At 38.7% G+C, this 24546-nt stretch overlaps 1 protein-coding gene across 2 annotated transcripts in view; it reads left to right on the top strand.

Moving 5' to 3' along the window:
* Positions 1–24546, top strand: part of ST8SIA1 (ST8 alpha-N-acetyl-neuraminide alpha-2,8-sialyltransferase 1) — a 143917-nt gene that overhangs the window by 73859 nt on the left and 45512 nt on the right. Inside the window, exons 1-3 of one of the 2 annotated variants that reach the window (XR_006959914.1) lie at positions 1279–1364; positions 11859–11968; positions 22863–22950. Coding sequence is in view for 1 of the 2 variants with exons in the window: in XM_047067144.1 (XP_046923100.1) it covers positions 11859–11968; positions 22863–22955 (203 nt within the window). In the remaining variant the exon portion in view is untranslated. Of the gene's footprint in view, positions 1–1278; positions 1365–11858; positions 11969–22862; positions 22956–24546 lie in introns of those variants that run through there. The other variant, XM_047067144.1, reaches the window with a different exon arrangement.

The following is a 24546-nucleotide window of genomic DNA, read 5'->3' as shown; positions in this document are numbered from 1 at the left end:
TTCTTTGTGTGGAGTGGATATGGAAATATTCTATAATTAGTACTTATATATATCCCCAGGCAAGGTTTTGGATAATGGTTTTAAAGGGTTCAATAATTAAATGTCTGTAATGAGAAGAATTAGTCTCTGAAATAAATTAACTAATTACTAGATATTTTCATCATAAAAAATGCTTACACACGCAAAGTAAGAAAACAAAAGAAATTTTAATTTGGACTTCCAAGGGGCTGGTTAAACGACTGAAAAAACAAATACATATTTGTTTTTTTGCCGGAAAGGAACAAAGCTGCTTTTGATTCAACTGCATCTTGTAATTATTTTGCTTGTTAGTTGGGTACTATGCTTACTAGGAATTCACTTATGGGAAGTTGTCAATCCTTAGTTGAAATAATAAAGTGGGGTACAGATAGATGTGCATCTGAAGAATATTGTTGGAGGGTTGGGGTCTTAATTGATGCACTGGTTAGAATGTAATTAGGTCCTTGAGCGGGCAGTGCAATTAAATATGTCAAGGAGGGCATAATTAGATGGGTGGCTGAATGGTGTAATTACATTCATAAGAGGGGGGCTGTAATTAGATGTAAGACAGGGGGTGTATTTAGATGCCTAAGTTGAGGATATAATTAACATATGGGTGAGAAATTAAATTATGTGTGTGGGTGAAGCATAATTATGTGTGGGAGTCCATGTGGGTATGTGGGTGAGGGTACGCAGAAATGAATGGGTTGGGCTACAATTAGAAGTGCAAGTTCATGTTCTAATGGACAAAACCTTGAGATTTTCATCAATAAGGCAAGCATATGTTTTGACATCATGACTAATAGCAGCTGGCATATAGTGACAGCCTTTCAGGCCTCTTTGAAGGCTTGCAAATCAAAATCTATGCTTTTCTATTAAGACTTGAGACCCACATCTAACACTGACAGTGATTCCTCTTCTTAATAGTGGCACTTGGTGGTGTTCTGAATACTAAATGGTCTGGTAATTTTTCTAGCTTTAAAACACAACTGCAGACATGGGAGACTTGCTCCCCCTTCCTATCAAAGACAAGAGTTTGGAGGGAGTAGCAGCACAAAACAAACAGGCAAAAAATTTTCCTTTGAATTATGAAGTATGAAAATAAAAGTCCAGCTCTTTTAGCTAAGAGTATCAGCATACAGTTACATGTGTAACAAAATAAGCAAAATTTAGCTTGATAGCCTCACTTTTTTGTTATAAAATATTTATTCAGAAATATTTATGGAATTCTCCTCTCCCAACCCTGCCCCCCAAGTGTAAGCAACCAAGCAAGCAATGTCGGTTACAGGTGAAACAGGATCAGGAAGTGGTAGAAGGAAGACAGAGGAGGAAGAATCTAGAGGAAGGTAGGTACAAAAGTTATTTGGCTTGTCTGGAAACTAACACTGAAGCAGTGAGTTATGGTGAGAATTATAATAGTAATCTGATATATTTTGTATTACATTTAAAACAATGGAGTATTTTGTTGCCATCTTCAAAAGCAAGAGAGTATTTAAAAATACTAGCTTGTTGCTTACATAAATTCTTGATATTAAAGCTATTTAATTGACCATTAGTTTGCTTAATGTGGTTCAATCTGTTACTCAATTCTCATAATTCTGGGTACTGCACAGCCTCCTCTTGTTTGTTCAGAGCTTAGGTTGTGTCTAGCAGAGCTCCACTATGGACAGAATTGTCAACCTTAAAAATAAAGTAGCCAGTTATTTTATCAACAAAATGAGTCTATTTGGGAACAGCAGAGCAACTGCAGTTTGGGACATGCAAACTTTAATGAACTATAGACAGGTCTGGAGAACAAAGAGGGTTTTGCTTTTAGAGAGATAAGGGAGGAGTTGAGCCGGGGTGGGGGGGGGGTGGTTTTGAATGAGAGTTCATTGGAGGAAAAGGAGAGTGTTCACGGTTGTGGTGACTTCTCATTGGCTAAGATGTAGCAGTTCTCATTGGCTGGGCTGTTGCTGGGCTAGAACAAAATCTTCTTCCTCCTGCTGGGGTAGTAACATAAGCTTCCTCCTGCCAAGATATGTAAAGTAAGCTGCAATTAGTGGTACATGCTTGAGAATTCTTTCTTCAGGACTTCTGGACTCTGTTTTGAAGGAGGTTTTCCTGTATTTATTTTCACAGAATCCAAGTGGGTCCACTACGGGCTTTTAAACTTTTTGGCCCCCTGGTGCTCCCAAGAAGCAGATTTAAGGTTAGTTAGTTATTATAACTTGGATGTAGGGACATTACAGCCTGCCCCCAATATCTGATCTTGCCCTACAGTGGTTCTATGGAACAATTTTTATTCTTTGATTTTTATTTTGTATCTATGCAGGATGCTAATTTTTTACATTGTAGACATGCCTCAAAGATAGCCTCTCTCAAAGACCATTGTAACAATTTGTATCAGAGGTGTTCTTGCCAAAATGTTGCATATTCCTGTAAAAATAGTTACTGCAGCATTGTTTAATCCAGTTCTCTATCTACTAAGTGCTTTACATTTTTCTTTTTCTCTGAGTACCTCCTACCTCATCCCCTCCCAGCAAGACAAGCTCAGACTCTAACATGGTTAGTGACTGATGGTGATTAACTCAGTTCCTCATAGAGATAGTGTAATTATCATTCAAGACATCTAGTGGGATATAAGATGAGTAGGCACAGAGTGTCCTCACGTTAGTGATTAAAGTCACTGGCCCTTACTGCTTTGCTGTCTTGTGTGGATTGCACATGAAGAGGAAGAAGTGAGGCATCTGGCTTTGGAAATGACTCTGGTAAATAATGCTTCATTCACTTAATTATAAAAACCATTCTGGGATGCTCTAGAGCTATTTACATAAGGCACAAAAAACATGGTTTAAATTCTTCAGATCTTAACAGCATTCTTCCAGAAGTCATATTGTAAGCCAGGAATAATTTAGCAGGTAGCATTTGTAATTTGTTTCTGAAAAAGTCTTTGAGCCTGTAACAAATCTTTTCACCTTCATTCATGCCATAAAACATTAAAGACCTAATTTTTGCCCTTTTTTTTCTTTCAACTTTCCTAAGACTATCTAATAGGCCAGAAATCTGAACTACTTTTCTTTTTTTTAATTTAACTTTATTTTTTATTTTTTTAAAATTTACATCCAAATTAGTTAGTATATAGTGAAGCAATGATTTCAGTAGATTCCTTAATGCCCCTTACCCATTTAGCCCATCCCCCCTCTCACAACCCCTCCAGTGACCCTCAGTTTGTTCTCCATTTATGAGTCTCTTTTGTTTTGTCCCCCTCCCTGTTTTTATATTATTTTTGTTTCCCTTCCTTTATGTTCATCTGTTTTGTCTCTTAAAGTCCTCATATGAGTGAAGTCATGATTTTTGTCTTTCTCTGAATGACTAATTTCACTTAGCATAATATCCTCCAGTTCCATCCACGTGGTTGCAAATGGCAAGATTTCATTCTTTTTGTTTGCTGAGTAATACTCCATTGTATATATATACCACTTCTTCTTTATCCATTCATCTATCAATGGACATTTGGGCTCTTTCCATACTTTGGCTATTGTTGATGGTGCTGCTATAAACATGGGGGTGCATGTGTCCCTTCGAAACAACACACCTGTATCCTGTGGATAAATGCCTAGTAGTGCAACTGCTAGGTCGTAGAGTAGTTCTGTTTTTCGTTTTTTAAGGAACCTCCATACTGTTTTCCAGAGTGACTACACCAGCTTGCATTCCCACCAGCAATGCAAAAGAAATCCTCTTTCTCCACATCCTCGCCAACATCTGTTGTTGCTGAGTTGTTAATGTTAGCCATTCTGACAAGTGTAAGGTGGTATCTCTTTGTGGTTTTGATTTGTATTTCCCTGATGATGAGTGATGTTGAGCATTTTTTCATGTGTCGGTTGGCCATCTGGATGTCTTCTTTGGAGAAGTGTCTATTCATGTCTTTTGCCCATTTCTTCACTGGATTATTTGTTTTTTGGGTGTTGAGTTTGGTAAGTTCTTTGTAGATTTTGGATACTAACCCTTTATCTGATATGTTGTTTGCAAATATCTTCTCCCATTCTGTCAGTTGCCTTTTAGTTTTGCTGATTGTTTCCTTCGCTGTGCAGAAGCTTTTTGTTTTGATGAGGTCCCAGTAGTTCATTTTTGCTTTTGTTTCCCTTGCCTCCGGGGACGTGTTGAGTAAGAAGTTGCTGCGGCCAAGATCAAAGAGGTTTTTGCCTGCTTTCTCCTCGAGGATATTGATGGCTTCCTGTGTTACATTGAGGTCTTTCATCCACTTTGAGTTTATTTTTGTGTATGGTGTAAGAAAGTGGTCCAGGTTCATTCTGCATGTCGCTGTCCAGTTTTCCTGGCACCACTTGCTGAAGAGACTGTCTTTATTCCGTTGGATATTCTTTCCTGCTTTGTCAAAGATTAGTTGCCCATACGTTTGTGGGTCCATTTCTGGGTTCTTTATTCTATTCTATTGATCTGAGTGTCTGTTCTTGTGCCAATACCATACTGTCTTGATGATTATAGCTTTGTAGTATAGCTTGAAGTCTGGGATTGTGATGCCTCCTGCTTTGGTTTTCTTTTTCAAGATTGCTTTGGCTATTCAGGGTCTTTTCTGGTTCCATACAAATTTTAAGATTATTTGTTCTAGCTCCGTGAAGAATGCTGGTGTTACTTTGATAAGGATCGCATTGAATATGTAGACTGCTTTGGGTAGTATCGACATTTTAATGATATTTGTTCTTCCTATCCAGGAGCATGGAATGTTTTTCCATTTTGTGTCTTCTTCAGTTTCTTTCATAAGCTTTCTATAGTTTTCAGCGTATAGATTTTTCACATCTGGTTAGATTTATTCCTAGGTATTTTATGGTTTTTGGTGCAACTGTAAATGGGATCAATTCCTTGATTTCTCGATTCCTTCATTGTTGGTGTATAGGAATGCAACCAATTTCTGTGTGTTGATTTTATATCCTGCAACTTTGCTGAATTCATGAATCAGTTCTAGCAGTTTTTTGGTGGAATCTTTTGGGTTTTCCATATAGAGTATCATGTCATCTGTGAAGAGTGAAAGTTTGGCCTCCTCCTGGCTGATTTGGACACCTTTTATTTCTTCGTGTTGTCTGATTGCACAGGCTAGATTTGAAGTCTCAGTGTCACTTCCTCATAAAGATTTCCTGTAACCTTATAGCACTCTGTGCTTTCCTATCATACTTGTTAAATTCTGTTTTTCCCATTAGCATGTTAGCTCTATGAGTGGGGTATATGTCCGTTTTGCTCACCAGCACATTCTCAGCATTCACAACAGCTTCTGGTTCATAGTATTTGTTCAACAAATAGTTGTTGAGTGAAAAGACAAGTTGGACATCAGGTCTATTTAAGAAGAGATACAGGGTCGCCTGGGTGTCTCAGTCAGTTGAGCGTCTGACTCTTGATTTCACTCAGGTCATTATCTTGTGATTCTTGGGATCAAGTTCCATGTTGTGCTCTGCGCTGAGAGTGCAGAGCTTTCTTGGGATTCTCCTACTCCCTCTCTCTTTCCGCTCCTCCCCCGCTCACGTTCGCTGTCATGTATGCTCTCTCTGTCTTTCTAAATAAGTAAATAAATAAACATGTAAAAAAAAAAGAAGAGGCACAGGTAATGTAGGCCATGGGCCATAATAAAGATAAGAGATAGCTCAAAAAACAAAATTTGGAATGTCTTTATTAATTGACTCTTAGAAAATGGCAGATCCATGTTCTTGAAGTTTGGAGATTAAATTATATATCCATTATGACATTAAGAAAGTTCCACTTTAGGCGAGGTACTGCTGAAATAGATTAGGTGTTCAACAAAAATCTGATTAAATAATCAACATACTAAATGAATTGTTGATTATCTGCTCCATGCTTGGTTGGGATATAAAGTGTTGAGCAAAAAAGATTGCTAACTTGTAACAATTCACACACAAAAATGTACATTTAAAAGCTCATTGATTGATAGAAGTAGTACATATATTCAAAGGCCAATCAAAAAATATTTTGTTCAAGTCTATATAACTCTTTGAAATTGAAGGTATTTCATACAAAGATAAACTATATATGATAGTGGTCTAGCAATATAATGGTACATTTTTTTCCCCAGAGCATTTAATTTTTTTAGTATACACTAATGTACTAAGGCTATGTATAGGACTTCAGAGTTTCCTGATGATGTTCAATGCCTCACATTATTTTAATTCTCACAGTCATACTGGGAGAGAAATGGGATTGGTATGACCATGCCTGACTTACAGTGAGGCACTGGGAATTTGAGGGGATGGGCAATCCAGAATCTGAATTCCAGACAGTTAATATAATATAGTCATTAAGAAGATGGCCATTAATTGATGGTACAGTGATAAGCAAAAAGCTTTGGACAAAGATCCCTCAGGTGAATTAGTGGTCCAGCAATATTTTGAACTCATCCATGTGGTTGATCTGCCTAATTCATCCTTTCATTTAGAGTAGTATTTTGTTGTTGTTGTTGTTTGTTTTTTTAATTGATGTACAGTTGACACACAGTGTTACATTAGTTTCAAGGACATAACATAGTGATTCCACAAGTCTAAACATTATGCTATGATCACTGTGAGTCCCTCTACAATGCTATTGCCATCTGTCCCTAATCAACGCTATTATAGTACCATTCACTATATTCCCTATGTTGGATCTTTTATTCCTATGACTTATTCATTCCATAACTGGAAGCCTGTATCTCCCAGTCTTCTTCACCAATTTTGCTTATCCCCCAACCTTCCTTCCCTTTGGCAACCATCACTTTCTTGTCTGTATTTATGGATCTGTTTCTGCTTTTTGTTTGTTGGTTTATGTAGTTTGTTTTGTTTTTTAGATTTCGCATATAAGTGAAATCATATGATATTTGTCTTTCTCCATCTGACTTATTTCATTTAACATACACTTTCTAAGTCCATCCATATTGTCACAAATGGCAAGATCTCATTCTTTTTTTACGGCTGAGTAATACTCTGTTGTGTGTATATATATATATATATATATATATACACACACACACACACACACATACATACATACATACATACATATACATATATACATACATACATATACACACACACATATATATACATACATATATATACATACATATATATATATATATATATATATATATATATATATACATACACCATGACTTTTTTATCCACTCGTATATTGCTGGAAATGGAGTAGTATTTTTTAAGGTTAGCAGGAGGAGCCGTATACTATATTCTCAGATCCAGTGGACATTTTATGTCAGGGATGCAAGGAGATAACGTTTGAAAAGAAAGGAGGAAATGCCGTAATAAAAAAAATACTTGCCAAAATAGTAATATTCATCTTGAAATGGATGACCAAAAGTTCTTTCTATGTACCGTACTCCAAAAGGAGTACATCGTGTTCACATATCCTTCTGGTAAGCACTGACCATTGCCAAAGTTTAGATATTCTGTACCTAAAATAGCATAATGACATTATTATCTCAGTTAAAAAAAATTCCACAGTATTTTCTCAATTAAGTTTTTCCTTTCTGTAAAGTTTTGGTGAGCTGTTACTGTTCACTCATGTATTACCAGTGCCCAGAAGAGTATGCACTTAGGCACTTGAGAAATATTTATTGAAATGAAATTGCTGGTGTGAGGGCTAGTAGTTGACCAAATGAAGAAGTGGCAAGCAAATATTAACAGAAACAAATAAACGGCTCCCCCCATCCCTGGGCTTCTGTTCAAGAGCTTTGAAATTTTTTTTTTATAGTACATGAATATAATAGTTACATTTTCTAATTGTTAAGATAGAGTTCGATAAAGAACTATTTTCTTGTGTTCCCCCAAACCCATGGAATCTCAGTTTTCTGTGGCTTGAACAAATCAGTGAACTGTGCTGGGAGGAGGAAAGGGATGGAAGAAGAAGGGGAGGAAGATGAGTGGGTCACCGAACCAGTAGTTTGATGAGATGCTTCATGTACATCATCTCACCTACTCCCGTGCAGTATTATCCCTCTTCTCTGAAGAGGGAACACTGAGGGGTTGGACAGCCTGCCCTACCATCGCACAATCCCACAAACTGGAAGTGAGGAGGTTGGTGGCACCTAACTTTATGCTGTGGCAACTATTGCTGCTGCTTCTGTGCCCACATTCTTAACCGGAAGCCTGGAGTTGCCAGTTGATCTGGTTCAAAAACTCTAACAACAATGAGGGGGGTTTAAGCTGCTTTTTGCAGGCAAACTAAATATTAGCTGAGCATGAATGAGCTCACACTTTTCAAATAAACTATGTACAAATAGATATGCAAATAAACATGTATAACCCACTGAACTCAGATCAGGCTTTCTATCTACACTGCTGAACCAAATCTATCCTTGTTAAGGTTACCAAGTGACCTCCATGTTGCTAAATCCAGAGGGCAACTTTCAGCTGTTATCTTACTGTATCTATTTGTTAATCTACCTATTTATTATCACAGATCTATTGCATTTGCTGCAATTTTTTCCTTTTATTTTTTGACACTTTTTTTTTACTTGTCTTCCAAGATACCACACTTTTCCTGTGTTTTTTTTCCTCCCATTTTATTGGCTACTCCTTAGTCTCCTTTACTGATTTCTCTTCAGTCTCCTGACTTCCTGTTGGAATGTCCCAGGATTCAGGTCTTTCACCTTTTCTATCTTCTGTCTACACTTCTTCACCATCTAGTCTCCTACCTTTAGCTACATACTGTATGCTGAGCGCTCCCCTCTGTCTTTGTCCAGGAAAGACCAGTTCCCTGACTGTACTCTCATATTTCAATTGCCTACTTGACACTGCCATTTAAATGCCTAAAGGGGGTGGTGCATGGGTGGCTCAGTCAGTTTAGTATCTGACTCCCCATCTCGGTTCAGGTCATGATCCCAGGGTCATGGGATCGAGCCCTACATCCAGCTCTATGGTGACCAGGGAGTGTGCTTAAGATTCTCTCTCTCTCTCTCTCTGCTCCTGCCCCCACTCTAAAATTAAAAACAAATTCCTAAAGGGGATTTCATACTTGACATATTTAAAATTGAACTCCAGATCATTCTCCTCAAAACCTGCTCCTTTGTAATCTTCTATACCTCAACAAATGGCAAGTCCTTCTTTACAGCTGTTCTAGCCAAAACCCTTGGCATCATTCTTGATCCCTCTCTTTCTGTTACTCTAATTCTGTTACATCAGCAAATTCTGTCAGCTCTCCCTCCAAAATATCTTCAGAATCTGCTCACTTCTCATCATCCCTACTGCCATCACCCTAGTCCAAGCTACCAGAATCTCTAGTCTACTGTTACAGGAGACCCCCGACTGGTCCCTTTCTTTCTGCTCATGACATCTCATAGTCTGTTCATGCAGAGGCAGAGTGGCTGTTCCAAAATATGGCCTAACATCATTTCTTTGCTTGCCCTGCATTGACTTGATTTTCATCTTAGAATAAAACCTAGTCTCTGTCATACCCTTCAAAACCCTACAGAAGTTATTCCCTAACCTCCCCATGAGTTAACTCTCTGATTTCCTTTCCCACTTCTCTGTCCCTTGCTTACTCATCTCCAGACAATGGGGTCTTTGCTCTTCCTTTTGTACCCCAGGAGGGGTACAAATAGATATGCAAATAATAATATACATATTATATATGTATATTATGTATATTATGATGGCAGAACTCAGTTTGTCTGGGGGATGATAGGACATGTAGACCTTCCTCAAGGTCTACATCAGCGGTTCCCTCCAGATATATCTGTAATGCTCACTACCTCATCTTCAGGGATTTGCTTACATGTCTCCTTTGAGTTCTTCTCCAACCACCTATTTAAATTGCAGTTCTTCAAAAGCATTTCTTGATTGTCTCATGCCAGTGATTTGTTTCTCTCCACAGTCTGTGTCACCGTCTGACATACTGTTCATTTTACTCGTTTGACTTCACTTATTATCTGTTTACCCACTAGAATGTAAGCTCCATAGGAACAGAGATTATTACTTATGTCCTGTCACCCAGAATAGTGCCTGGAACATAGTAGGTACTCAGTAAATACTTGTGGAATAAATGAATAGCTGATTTGAGCATAATTGCTTAAACCTACTCCCAACATATTATAGATCTAACCAATGTATTTCTAATGTTGACTTCAAATGCTCCTCAGGAATGACTGAGAAAAATTGCACATATCATCCTGGAACAATCTGGAAGTGTTAGAGTTCTGGCCTTTGTCTGTCCTTCCTCTCTGTATCCTGCTCTGGGGTTCTGTGGACTGTTCTCTGTTGCAGTCATGTAGGGAGTTCTTAATTGTGTGCTGGCAAATACTTGGACTTTACAGTTTAAGTACTGTATCTTTATGAACTATATTTTCATAGCTCTGGCTGTTCCTTTTACATACTAGAAATAGAGGAAGTAAATTTTTTTCTTTTTTTCTTATTGAGTGCAGTCAGGGAACTGGTCTTTCCTGGACAAAGACAGAGGGGAGCGCTCACATGAAGTGCCTACCTCAGTTTCACACAGATGCCTGGGATTTTATTTTTCTGGCTTAATTACTTTATGCCTATGTGAAGCCCTTTTATATTCATGTATTTATTCCACTTACTCTCTTCGTATAGTCCATATTATTTGCTTTGAATTCACCCAAAATGGCCTACTTAATATCAGAATAGTTATTTTATGCACCAGTTATGTAGATGTGAGGTCTTCCCCCAAAGAACTCCAACCACTAGGCATTGTTTTAGTAAGCAGGAGATCATTTTCCTGGGGCTTCTTCCTGACCCAGCTAAAAGACACTGGATGACGCATTTCACTTTCAGGGGCTATTGCTAGGTTTTGAAAGTCCCTCATACTATAAATAGCACATCAGGGAACACTCAGGTACACTGAACATTTTCTTTACACTCCACTTCAATGTTTGCAGGAGGAAAGTCACATGCCGTCTGGTTTGCACAGTCATTTGCCCCTTAGTGCCTCCCAAGTTCTAGACAGACCCACCCAAAGTGTACATTTTCTCATAAACACAGCATGTGCTTTCAGCATACTTTGTGCCTTTGTTTATACTGCTTTCTCTGCCTGGCAAAATCCTATTCATCCTGTAAGATTCATCTCAAGTGAGAAAGCCTTCCCTGAGTTGGCTTGGCAGAAATTTGCCTTTTTCCTCCTGTGTGGGATTCTCCATAGCATTTAGAGCATACTTCTTCTACAACAATTTCAGCATTACGTTAGGGTCTGTTACATAATTTTTTATGTTCACAGTCTCCCTACATCCCAGGCTGTGAGTCTGAGGCCTGTGATTTTTTGTATCTTTGTATTTACCCTGGACAGTTAGCATAAGAAGCACTGAGCAACATTTGTGGAGGGAATTGAGGATTGTAGGAATTAATGAAATTGCACTCAGATAGGGGGATAGAATTCATTTGAGTTTGTTCCCAGTTTAATGCCATTAAAAATAGACCTGGATTTTTCTATTTCTATTTTCCCTAGGAGACACGATGTACATGGTCAGTTTGATACAAAATATGTTATATTTAAAAACACTTCAGGGAATCAAAGTTCTTTCTTCTTTCTTTCTTTTCCTTCTTTCTTTCTTTCTTTCTTTCTTTCTTTCTTTCTTTCTTTCTTTTTTCTTTCTTTCTTTTCTTTCTTTCTTTGTTTTCTTTCTTTCTTTGTTTTCTTTCTTTCTTTCTTTTAGTTTCAAAGGAACAGGCTAGTGGATTCTTTACAAACTTCTTGGCATCTTTCTTTCCACATGCTCTTTTGCTCTGCCCAGTCTTCAATCAAATTCCTCCAATGGATCTGCTGTAAACAATGATTTTGTGAGCAGTTGTGTGTTCTCTGCAGTGAAAACCCGCCTTGTTTTCTGTTGCTAGGCAACCCCATTCCAGCTGCCCTTGAAGAAATGCGCGGTGGTGGGAAATGGTGGGATTCTGAAGAAGAGTGGCTGTGGCCGTCAAATAGATGAAGCAAATTTTGTCATGCGGTAAGAGAGAGCACCCACAGCGCGGCCTCTGCCTTCTCCCCTTTTCCCCACCACACCTCCCACAAGCCCTGGGGCCTTTCAAAACTAGTCACTTGTGATTAATCAATTGTAACTGCTCTTTAGCTTCCCTTCAAGTTCATGTACAAGTGAATTTAGGAGAGGGCCGGGGAGCAGGGGAACATGCCCCAAGAAAGTACAAAGCCAAGGAGGGTTCAGAGGTCATGGGGAAACCCAAAAGTAGAAACACTGAGCTTTTGTGTTAGATTATATAGTCAGGCGACAAAAACTTTAAAAATTGATTTAAAAATTGACTGTGAATACACATTTTCATTTATTCATTACACTCTACACCCTTTTCTTCTCTGTTTTTCACAAAAATGTTTGTAAGTAGCCAGTGGGATTTGAAGAGGGATCTGATGGTGTGTGTTTGGCTAGGAACACTGGAAGGAAGGAGGGGTCATAACTTTTGTGCAGGGAGGAAGCTTGGTAAAGGGACTGAGTGGTGACATGTCACTTCAAGGGGAAAATAGGAGGCTTCTACAGGGCCATGTAAAAGAATTGCTAAGATGCAGCCAGCCAGGGCTAGAGACCATCAACCTGTAGTGGTGCCAACCTGCACTTGTGGGTGATTTTGACCAGGAGTGAAGACAGCAAGTGATTAACATGAGTTTGGGATTGTGTGGCTGAGAGGGAGGAAGAATGGGGAGTGACAACATGGAGGATCCTGGCTAGAGAAAGTGTGAGGTGATACACCTTGAAGTCTGGGCTAGTTAGCAAGTGGGCTTTGAGGAGCATGACCAAGAGACGAAGGGCACCAAACGGGGCCAAAGGACAGGGTCATTCAGAGCCCCAAGGGAGTGGGTGGTGGCAAAGATGGAGGAGAGATGGAATCATAAGAACCGATGTCAAAGAGTGGCCCACTGGAGTATATGATGGCAGAACTCAGTTTGTCTGGAGGATGATAGGACATGTGGCAGAAAAAGAAGACACATGTAACTGCAGAAGTGTAGGAACTTTGAAGCTGTATTGTGGAGATTCTTCCAGGTGGACCCCAAAGCCCAAAGTCTCCCTGAAGTAGGAATAACTATCACCCATGTGCCAGAGGGCTCCAGGGCCAGGAAGGTGGAGGCCTACAGCAACACAGAGGGAAGGAAGAAGCTGAGTAAAGGAAGGGGAACAGTGGCATGGGATTTGGTTTTTGTGTTCATGTTTAAGGGTAAATAAATAATGGTCTAGAAATGGTCAAAGGTGGCTAGGAGTACACTAAACCACCTCTGAGCTCAATGGAATAGGGGAGAGTGAAAGCACTCCTTGTGAGTATTTCAGGGGAAGCCATGTACCTGGGGGAGGGCCAAACTCCCACTCAGAGAACGAGAGTTGGGCTTCTTAGGAGACTTTTTATCTTTGGTGAAGCCTATAGCACAGTGGGGAGATTCTTCTATATCTGTCTTTCCTTCATGGATGCGCCCTGCCATAGTTTTTCCAGTGTAGGACTATGTTTTCCTCTCCGTTGCAATTATTATTATTATTGCAATATATATAAACAATAACAAAATGTAGAAAATAATAATGTAGTTCTCATAATTCAAGTCAATACAGCATCTATTTATTGAGCTCCTGCTTTGTTTGGGCCTTAGCTGGGTCTAGAAACAGTACGTTAAACAATTCTGCCTTGGGGGCACCGGGGTGGCTCCATTGTGTAAGTATCCAACTCTTGATTTCAGCTCAGGTCTTGATCTCATGGTTTGTGGGTTCCAGCCCCACATTGTGGCATGGAGCCAGCTTGGAATTCTCTCTCTCCCTCTCTCTCTGCCTCTCCCCTACTCTCTCTCTCCCTCTCTCTCAAAATAAATACTCATTAAAAACATTAAAAACAAAACCAAAACTATTCTGTCTTGTATTTAGAACCTAGAGATGTGCTAGGGCTCTGATAGGGGTAATTCAGAGACAGAGGGTGAGGGATCAGGAACCTTCTGATAAGTGGTGTGTGGAGTGAGCCCTCTCTCCATTTCACCCTGGGGACAGGAAGAGCCTTTCTGAGGCTTTCATGTGGAAAAGATGCCAAGTGCTGCCACAGTGCAGTGAGATGAGGCTGGAGAGATATTTATGCTATGGGAGTGGCCACTGTTTAGGTTCATGGGAAGAGCAAAGGCCCTGGGGCCAAACTCAGGTACCCACTTCAATGCACTGGCATTAGGGAGAGGCTGAGGAGCCAGCAAAGAACACAGTGGGGAAGAGGAGGACAAGCCCTTGCCACAAACTAGCTCTGTGACCTACTGCACGTCATTTATCCTTGCTGGGGCTCAGTTTGCCAGTCTTTATGAGGGAGTTGGAGTGGACAATTCCTCAAGCCTTTCCACTGTGGAAACTGGTTCTATCTGTGATTATATGAATAGCATGTAATTGTAACAGTTTGTGTAGTCTAGTTTATATTTTCAGCTTCCTCTTGAGTATGTTTATTTGCTCTTTCCAAAAACTATGTAAGGAACAAGGAGGAGTGGTTATTATACTCACAGATTCAGGGAATTTAAGTGATTTCAAGAGGCCTTAGTATAATCTGGCAGAAGGCAGTAAAATAAATGTATTTTTATATTATTCCTAAGTGTGTATATGTGTGTGTCACTACATTTAGGAAGATGCATATTTTAAACTTAACGTGTTGAAGACTAGACCTAAGCATTTTAGGAGGTTATCTATATTTATTTATTGTAAATAAACAAGACTAAGACTGCATTATAGGCCATCAACATTGCTGTATTCAAATTCAGAATTAATGAGTGTTTGTGGTTAGGGTGCATAGCCCAGTATTAAGCATAATGTTCATAGAGTAATGGGAGAGGTGAGGACTAAGAATTCAAAGAGTTAGAGCGATGTGTGCATGTGCCTTTGATTTAATTTCAAGAATAGCACCATTTTCTTTTTTTAAATTGAACTATAATTAACATTAGTTTTAGGTGTACAACATAATGATTTGTTATTTGTATGCGCTGAAACAATCACCACAATAAGTCTCATTTCCCCATTACCATATAAAAATTACATAATATGCAATAGCGTAATTATTGACTATAGTCATCATGCTCTATGTTACTCCCATGACTTATTTATTTTCTGACTGGAGATTTGTATTTCCTGACCCCCTGTTCCCATTTCTCCCACTCCCATCCCTGTCCCCTCTAATAACACCAATCTGTTTTCTCCATCTATGAATTTTGTTTTGTTTTGTTTGTTTTGTGTTTTTGATTCCACATATAAGTGAAATCACAAAGCATTTGTCTTTCTCTGTGACTTAGTTCACTTATGGTAATACTCTCAAGGTCTATCTGTGTTGTGACAAATGGCAAGATTTCATTCTTTTTTATAACTGATTAGTATTCCATTGTATGTATATACCTCATCATCTTTATCCTTTCATCCATTTTTTAAAGTTTTCATGTACTTATTTTTGTGAGAGAGGGAGAGACAGAGAGCGAGAGAGAACAGGGAAGGGGCAGAGAGAGAGAGGGAGAGAGAGAATCTCAAGCAGGCTCCATGTTGTCAGCGCAGATCCCACAAACTGTGAGATCATCACTTGAGCCAAGATCAAGAGTCAGATGCTTAACCAACTGAGCACCGAGGCATCGCTATCCTTTCATCCATTGATGGACACTCTATGTCTTTTGATTGGAGAATTTAGTCCACTTATATTTAAACTAATTATAGGTAGGTATGTACTTTTGTCATTTAGTTCATTGTTTTCTGGCTTTTTCTAGTTCCTCTTTGTTTCTTCTTTTGTACTCTCCCCCATATGGTTTGATACCTTTCTTCAGTGTTATGTTCCAATTCCATTCTTATTATCTTTTGTATATCTACTGTAAGTTTTTGCTTTGTGGCTACCATGAGGCTTACATATATCAGCCTATATATTCAGACTAGTCTATTTTAAGTTGATAGCAAGTTAAGTTTGAATACATACTAAAGCCATACATTTTTAGTCCTCTGTCCGTGTTTTGTTTTTGATGTCATGTTTTACATCCTTTTATTTTGTGTATCCTTTAACTGATTATTGTAATTATAATTATTTTTACTCGTTTTATATTTTAACCTTCATGGTAACTTTGTAAATGACTAGTCCATTACCTTTATTATATATTTGCCTTTACCAATGAAAATTTCACTTTCATATGTTTTCTTGTTATTAATAAGTGCCCTTTCTCTTCAGTTTAAAGAAGTTCCTTGAATTTTTTTTTTAATGTTTATTCATTTTTGAGAGACACAGAGATACAGGGCATGAGCAGGGGAGGAGCAGAGAGAGAGGGAGACCCAGAATCTGAAGCAGGCTCCAGGCTCTGAGCTGTCAGCACAGAGCCTGAGGTGGGGATCGAACCCATGAACCATGAGATCATGACCTGAGCCAAAGTCAGACACTTAACTGAGCCATACAGGTGCCCTAAAGAAGTTCCTTTAATGTTTCTTGTAAGGCCAGTTTGGTGGTGTTCCTTTAGTTTTTGCTTGTCTGGAAAGCCCTCTATCTCTCCTTCAATTGAATGATAACCTTGCCAGGTACAGTCTTCTTGATTGGCAGTTTTTTGCTTTCCATACCTAGAATATATCATGCCATTTCCTTCTGATCTGCAAGGTTTCTGCTGAAAGTCTGAATATAGTCTTAAGAGGGTTTCCTTATATATATTAAGTTGTTTTTCTCTTGCTGCTTTAAGATTCTATCTTTAACTTTGATATTTTTTAAAAGTTTATTTATTTATTTTGAAAGAGAGAGAGAGAGAGAGAGAGAGAGAGAGAGAGAGAGACCAGGGAAAGGACACAGGAAGAGAGAGAGAGGGAATCCCAGGCAGGCTCTGCTCTGTTAGCATAGAGCCAAACACAAGGCTCAATCCCACAAACATGAGATCATGACCTGAGCCAAAATCAAGAGTTGGGTGCTTAACTGACTGAGCCACCCAGCACTCCTAACTTTTGACATTTTAACTATAATGTGTCCTCGTGTGCGTCTCTAGATGTATCTTTTTTTTTTTTTTTTAACTCTCTGGACTTTCTAAATCTGAATGTCTATTTCATTCCCCAGGTTAGGGAAGTTTTCAGTAATCATTTCTTCAAGTAAATTTTCTGTCCCTTTCTCTTCCCCTCCTGGTATCCCCCATATTATGCCAATGTTGATCTACTTGATGTTGTCACAGAGGTTCTTAAACTATCTTCACTTCAAAGTTCTTTTTTTCTTTTTTTCTTTTTGCTGCTTTGTTTGGGTGAGTTCCAATGTCCTGCCTTCCTGATGACTGATACTTTCTTCTATTTCATCTACTCTGTCGTTGAAACCCTCTAGTGTATTTTTCAGTTCAGTTATTGTATTTTTCTACTCTATGACTTCTGTTTGGTATTTTCTTTTTTAAAAATTTTTAAATGTTTATTTATTTTGTGTGTGAGAGAGAGAGAGCAAGTGGGGCAGGGGCAGAGAGACAGGGAGAGAGTGAATCCCAAGCAGGTTCCATGCTGCCAGCGCAGAGCCCGGTCATGGGGCTCTGTCCAACAGATGGTGAGATCATGACCTGAGCCAATATCAAGAGTCAGATGCTTAACTGACTGAGCCACCCAGGTGCCCCTGTTTGGTACTTTCTTATATTTTATATCTGTTTGTTGAAATTCTTTCTGTGTTCACTCTCCTGAGATTGGTGAGCATCTTTGTGATCATTACTTTGAACTCTATCAGGTAAATTACTTATCTCCATTTCATTAAGATTTTGTTCTGGGGTTTTATCTTGTTCTTTCAACTGAAGAATATACCTCTTTTCTTCATTTTGCTTGACACTCTGTGTTTGTGTCTATGTATTATGTCAAACAGTTATGTGTCCCGGTCTTCAAAGAATGGTTACAGGAAGATGGGGATCTGTTTTAGTTTGCTGTCTGTTCAGTGACCTGGGGTTGGTTGCCTGCCAGGAACTGTTTCTCTAATTGTTTAAGACCTGTGGGGCCCAGATACACAAGTTCCCCTTGGCCCAGAGCCAGGTGTTTGAGGGGCATCCTTTGTGTGTCCTGCATGCAGCTGCTGACTTTAGAGACACGGGTCTACAAGACAGCGCCAGACTGGAGCATGTCCTTCCACAGGCTTTGGCAGGGCAGAGGAACAATAGGATTCATGCCTGCTAAGTTTGGAATTTTATATCAAAGGAGGGAATTGGAGCACCAGTTCAGGGAAAGTGGTGCCGGCAAGGTAGGAGAGTGCAAAAATAACCCGTGGAATCACCTCCATTCCTGGAGAGAGTTCCAACAGACCCTTGCCCTTCTGGCAGATGCTTTAAGATTAGCCTGTGCATTTCATTCACATATGGTCAAGGTGCTTTTCAACTTGCCATTTTCGTGCTGATTCCCAGGGTAAATGAGTCTGTGCACGAGCCCTTTTAAGATGGGAGTCTTAGTTTCCTATAGTCCTTTGGGTCTTCTGGGTATAAGCCATGCTGGTTTTCAAAGCCAGACACTTTGGGGCCTCGTCTGTCTGATGCAGGTCCCAGGGGTTGGGGTGCATGATCTGGGGCTCAAGTACTTTTCTCCTTAGGGATATGCTCTATAATTGCTATAATGCTATAGCAATTGGTGTGCCCAGGGGAGGAGATGAGTATGGGGTCTTCCTATGCCACCGTCTTGAACACCTGCAAAGAATAGGGCCATTTTCATAATGCACTTAAATTCTTTAAAAGCCTCATTCATGGTTTATAATATGAGAGTAATTAAAGGTTGACAATCTGTTTATAAATTATTTTTATTTGACCATTTATGGATCTACTTAGAAATGGTTGCTTCATGCACAATTTTTGGGCACCCTGAGAAAATTGAGGTAGTATCATACATTCAAAATTACATATTTAGTGAGTACATATGATTAGAAAGCATGTAGTGTGTCTGGTATTAGACTATAGGGTGCAGGGACAGTTATAGTGAGAGAACAGATCCAAAAACAGCCTTACCTGCACACAGGGATATACCACATTACTTCAAAGTGTTTTTTCAGTATTAGGATATAACAATATCACACTTTTCTTTGCTTAGGTATTTTCAAGTGCATTTTTAAAATTTTACTTTATTTGTTACTTTTTAACGTTTGAATTTAAATTCTGGTTAGTTAACATATAGTGTAATATTGGATTCAGGAGTAGAATTTAGTTATTCATTACTTATATGTATCACCCAGTGCTTATCACAAGTGCCCTCTTCAAGTACATTTTCTAGTGCTAAAAATTTATTTCTTGTTTTTCTTTTTTTTAAAAAAATTTTTTAAACGTTTATTTATTTTTGAGACAGAGAGAGACAGAGCATGAATGGGGGAGGGCAGAGAGAGAGGGAGACACAGAATCGGAAACAGGCTCCAGGCTCTGAGCAGTCAGCACAGAGCCCAACGCAGGGATCGAACTCACGGACCACGAGATCATGACCTGAGCCCAAGTTGGACGCTTAACCGACTGAGCCACCCAGGCGCCCCTATTTCTTGTTTTTCAAAGTAAATGTTTGCTCTATAACCCAATACAACACTTAAAAAATAATATTGTTGAATAAAATTTATCTGGAAGGTCTGGAAGCCAGAGGTAATGGTAATTGCATCTTGGAGATGATTTGGGTGGCTCAGAGATACAAGTGAGGGTAACATAATTTTGGTACCTTGGAATTAGGCTCAAATGTGTATTTTGCATACTTAATTATGTATAACATTTTTTAAAGTTTTTATTTAAACTCCAGTTAGTTAACATACATTATAATACTAGTTTCAGGTGTACAATGTAGTGATTCAATACTTCCTCACAATACCTGGTGTTCATCACAACAAGTACCTTCCTTAATCCCCATGGCCTATTCAGCCCATTCCCACACACACTTCTCCTCTAGTAACCATCAGTTTGTTCGATAGTTAACAGTCCGTTTCCTGGTTTGTGTCTCTCTCTTTTCCCCCTATGCTCGATCGTTTTGTTTCCTAAATTCCACATATGAATGAAATCATATGGTATTTCTCTTTATTTGACTGACTTATTTCATCAGCACAATACTCTTTAGCTCCATCCTCATCACTGCAAATGGCAAGATTTCATTCTTTTTTATGGCTGAGTAATATTCCATTATGTACATGATTACCACTTCTTTATCTGATCATCAGTTGATGGACACTTGGGTTGTTTTCATAGTTTGGCTATCGTTGTAGATAATGCATAACAAACATCAGGGTGTATCCCTTTGAATTAGTGTGTTTGTATTCTTTGAGTAAGTACCTTGCAGTTCAATTGCTGGATGATAGGGTAGTTCAATTTTTAACTTTTTAAGGTAACTCCATATTGTTTTCCAGAGTGACTGTACCAGTTTGCATTCCTACAAACAGTGCAAGAGGGTTCCCCTTTTTCCTCATCCTCACCAACACCTGTTATTTCTTGTGTTGTTGATTTTAGCCATTCTCACAGGTGTCAGGTGATATCTCATTGTAGTTTTGATTTGTATTTCCCTGATGATGAATGATATGTGTGACATTTTAAAAGTACTTTTATGATTTTTTTCTGTTTAAAGATTCCTCTTCACCAAACCCAACCACTTTACTCCCCAATTCAAAGAATATTCATTTCTCATCAATTCTGTGATCAATCTTTCAGGATCATGAGCACGGTTACCAAGACACATTAGCCATTAATATCTGTTAATTGTGCCAACAAACAATAATACAAATTTTGAAACACTTTTACACAATTAAGCCTTATTAGAAACAATTTGTATTAAATATGCCTTCTTTGTAAATCTATGTAATTATCAATTTAGGAATTGAGGAGCTAAAGTTACAGTGTGCTTTTTCTAAGAAAAGAGCTATAAGGAAGTGCCACAGACATTTGCACTTGAAGAGAAAGTTTACCCAGAAGAACTTAAGGCAGATACTTACACCAAAATACAGTGTCATTATTTTCCAGAAATGCATGTTAAAAGGTTATCTTAATTGTTTTAAGCATTTCCCTGTGTTGTAGGATTTGACAATCAGTATCCGGGAGTTTTTCTTGAGCTTTTACTATGTGACAGAAGGTATAAAGGAACCCAGACATAGGAGCCATGGGTCAACCTACAGGAATTAAATACTGCTATGTGTCATTAATAATGTCAAAACAAGTTGGCTGAACTCCCCAGCGGTATTCAGAGGTTACAGTTTTTCTATAACATGTTTGATTCTAAAATGTTATCAAGATCAAATCTTCCTTACGAGATAAATGCCCAAATTTTAGCTTATGTTTTATCCTTGAAATCACCTTCATCTTTGCAAAGGTCAGTTAAATCTCAAGATCATAGCACCATTGCCGGATGAGCCTGGTTGGTAATGCTTAAGCTCATTCCCCCACAAGGGTTCTCAGAAACCACACGAGATATGGTGTGACCACTAGGCTCTAGACATCTCAGGCAGAGGCCCTGTGACTTGGCTTCCCCTTCACCCGCTTACAGTGACCATTGTGTTTGTTCTCAGTGGGCACTCAGCAAAAGTCACCAACTGCCTGACCAATTAATCTGTGGATAGCTGCCTGAAAACCCAATATCTCATTACTGCAGAGCAGATGAAAGGAACATTCCAAATCAACTGAGACAAGTTCCACCCAGGATGCCCTGATGTGGTAGGAGTCACAGAGCAAATACAAGATAACATCAAGGAACTTGAGCTGATCAGCTGAGTGGGTGCATGGACAATTCCATGCCCTGGGGAAATTTGTAGGGCAAATTTAGTAGTTGGGGGAATGGCAGAGCTCTTGTTCACTACAAACACATGAAGTTTTAGTTTGTTGAAATAGTGACAAGTTAGACATGCCCGATGTGGTAGGAGTCAAGTTAGAGCTATGGGTGGAGAGGAGAAAGTAGGACAGAGTAATAAAAGAAAACCTAATGTAAAGTACAGATTCATTTAGGGTCTTCATAAATAATATGTATATATTTAGTTATATGTATATATACTTCTGATACATGGTATTTTTTAGTTTTTACTATGTGTGAGGTATCAAGCTAGGGACTTCTTACACATTTTTTACTGTAATCCTTAGAACAGCCTCATTAGAAAGGAAAAGCCATTATCCTCATTTTGTGTAATGGGGAAACTGAGGCCAGGCAGATGAATTAACTTGCCTAATGTTCCCCTGGTAGAAAGCCATGGAATTTGGATATGCAGTTGCCATATTTTCCATTGTAAACATTCATAAGACATTGTGGCCAAGGAAAGCAGCCGGCGCTGCTGGGGTGGTGTGTGTGTGTGTGTGTGTGTGTGTGTGTGTGTGTGTGTGTGGTGAGGGAGGGGAGTTATTTTTGTCACCAGGAAACCGTCACCTGTACTCTTTCCCTTGGCTGAACTGGGACAGTGGAGAATCAGTGCATTTCTTTAGATAACAAATCACTATGTGTTCACCAGTAGTCAACACATGCATTGGGCATATATTGATTTAGATGGCAGAGTTTGCTCTGAATGTACATTGTAAAATTTAGAATTTGGGAAAATAAAGAAAAACCATAAGCAAATACAATTCTTACCTGTGTCTTGAGGTTTTGGGGTATACAGAGAACACTGTAGTCCTGTGTCCTTCATGTACCACACCCTCTTGAGTTCCAGTTTCAAGCCTAATACTTCCTGTCCTACCGCCTCAAAAATATTTTGAATGGAATAGTTAATGTCTCTTTTTTAATAGATCACTTAACTCTCTAGCTGACATTTTCTTTCTTCTAAACAGGACTAGTTTTTATGACTGCACTTTGAAGATGGTTATAGTTAGTCATCTAATGACTATTAAAAGGGAGAGGTGATAAAAATGATTATTTTTGAACTGAGCTAGACCTAGTAAAATTCCCATTTGTCATGAAAACAGACTTGATTTAAAAGTTTGTAAATCATTCTAAAATGTTTTTGTTTCTCTAGATGCAATCTTCCTCCTTTGTCAAGTGAATACACTAAAGATGTTGGATCCAAAAGTCATTTAGTGACAGCTAACCCCAGCATAATTCGGCAAAGGTAAGAGTTTATGACTTTTGTTTGTGAGGAACTAAAGAGGAAGGCCTTTGAAGTATTTAACATCTTAAAGACAGTGAACATAATTCAGTTTGAGAAATAAAGAAGAAACCCATCTGGACAGGCAGGAAAAATGAAGGAGAGAATTGTAAATAAACTAAGCAGGATTATGGGAATCTAAACACTATTTTATGCTTCTTCTGGGACTCCGTTTCTTTCCTTTAGAGGTGGTAGAAATAACATGAAAATTCATTGTTTTGCTCAAAAGAAGCAGTAGTCTGCTTACTCATTCCTACTACTCTCCAACTTCTTGGCTTTTGTCCCAACTCGTTGATTGGCATTGATTGGTGAACTGAGTTAATATTGGTTTTGTTAAAGAATAAAAACAAAAAATGACCAACCTACTGTACATGTATGCATGAACATAATAATATTGTTAGAATGCACAGGAATTTTTAATCATGCGATGATCTTATACTATGTTACAATCAATCAGATTTGGGAACTCAGATGGAAAATTCTTGCTCCCAAATCAATTCTAGAGATCTTGACAGCTGCTGTGGAAGCTTCGGTGGGTTGGTCTCTAGTTGATGAAGCCGGTCAGTACACTATGGGCTGTTTCTCCAAGGATTATTCATTATAGAGAATGACTCAATCCCTGTGAAAAGAGGAATCCGACATTGCCTCATATTCTCCCATACAGAAAACTAGCAATTAGGACTGAAATACCCAGATGTTGTGGGCTCAGCCAGTTGTAATCTAAAGGAGTCCTATCCAAGTGACTAGCACCTGTGTGTCACTTTATAAGTAATGCTGCACCTGCTTGTTTGGGTTTAACAGTAAGCATTCTCACACAATAGATCTTTAGAAATACAACCCAACAATTTTTAATTTTGACAGATACTGTGAAGTCACCCTTCTAAAATGTACCATTTACTTTCTCTTTTGTAAACGATAAGACTACCTGTTTCCCAATACTAAAAACGACATTATGTACTATTCATCTTTTAAGTTTTTGGCAGTTTGTTAGGTGGGAGATGATATATTACTTTTTACTTAATATGCATTTTTCTGAATACAGCAAAGGCTGAGTGGGTATTGATTATTAGTATTTCCTCTGTGAATTGCCTGCTTGTATTTTTTGCTCATTTTGTTTGATTTTTCTTTTAAAAAATATTTTCCTGGGGCGCCTGGGTGGCGCAGTCGGTTAAGCCTCCGACTTCAGCCAGGTCACGATCTCGCGGGTCCGTGAGTTCGAGCCCCGCGTCAGGCTCTGGGCTGATGGCTCGGAGCCTGGAGCCTGTTTCCGATTCTGTGTCTCCCTCTCTCTCTGCCCCTCCCCCGTTCATGCTCTGTCTCTCTCTGTCCCAAAAATAAATAAAAAGCGTTGAAAAAAAATAAAAATAAAAATAAAAAATATTTTCCTGTTGATTTATAGGAATGGTTTGTATGATAGATATTAACTATTAATATTATAGATATGTTTGCCGTATATGTAGCAAATATTTCCTTCTAGCGTATCATAGATCTTTTAACTTATGTCCTTTCAAAATTTAACACATTTTATGCAATGAAATTTCCTTTTCCTTTATGG

This window comes from Lynx rufus, unplaced genomic scaffold (assembly GCF_022079265.1).
Source record: "Lynx rufus isolate CCGP_SWC_20201006 ecotype Redwood Valley unplaced genomic scaffold, mLynRuf1.p SCAF_7, whole genome shotgun sequence".
NCBI classification, from domain to species: domain Eukaryota; kingdom Metazoa; phylum Chordata; class Mammalia; order Carnivora; family Felidae; genus Lynx; species Lynx rufus.
This window is presented reverse-complemented; position numbering and strand designations above follow the sequence as displayed.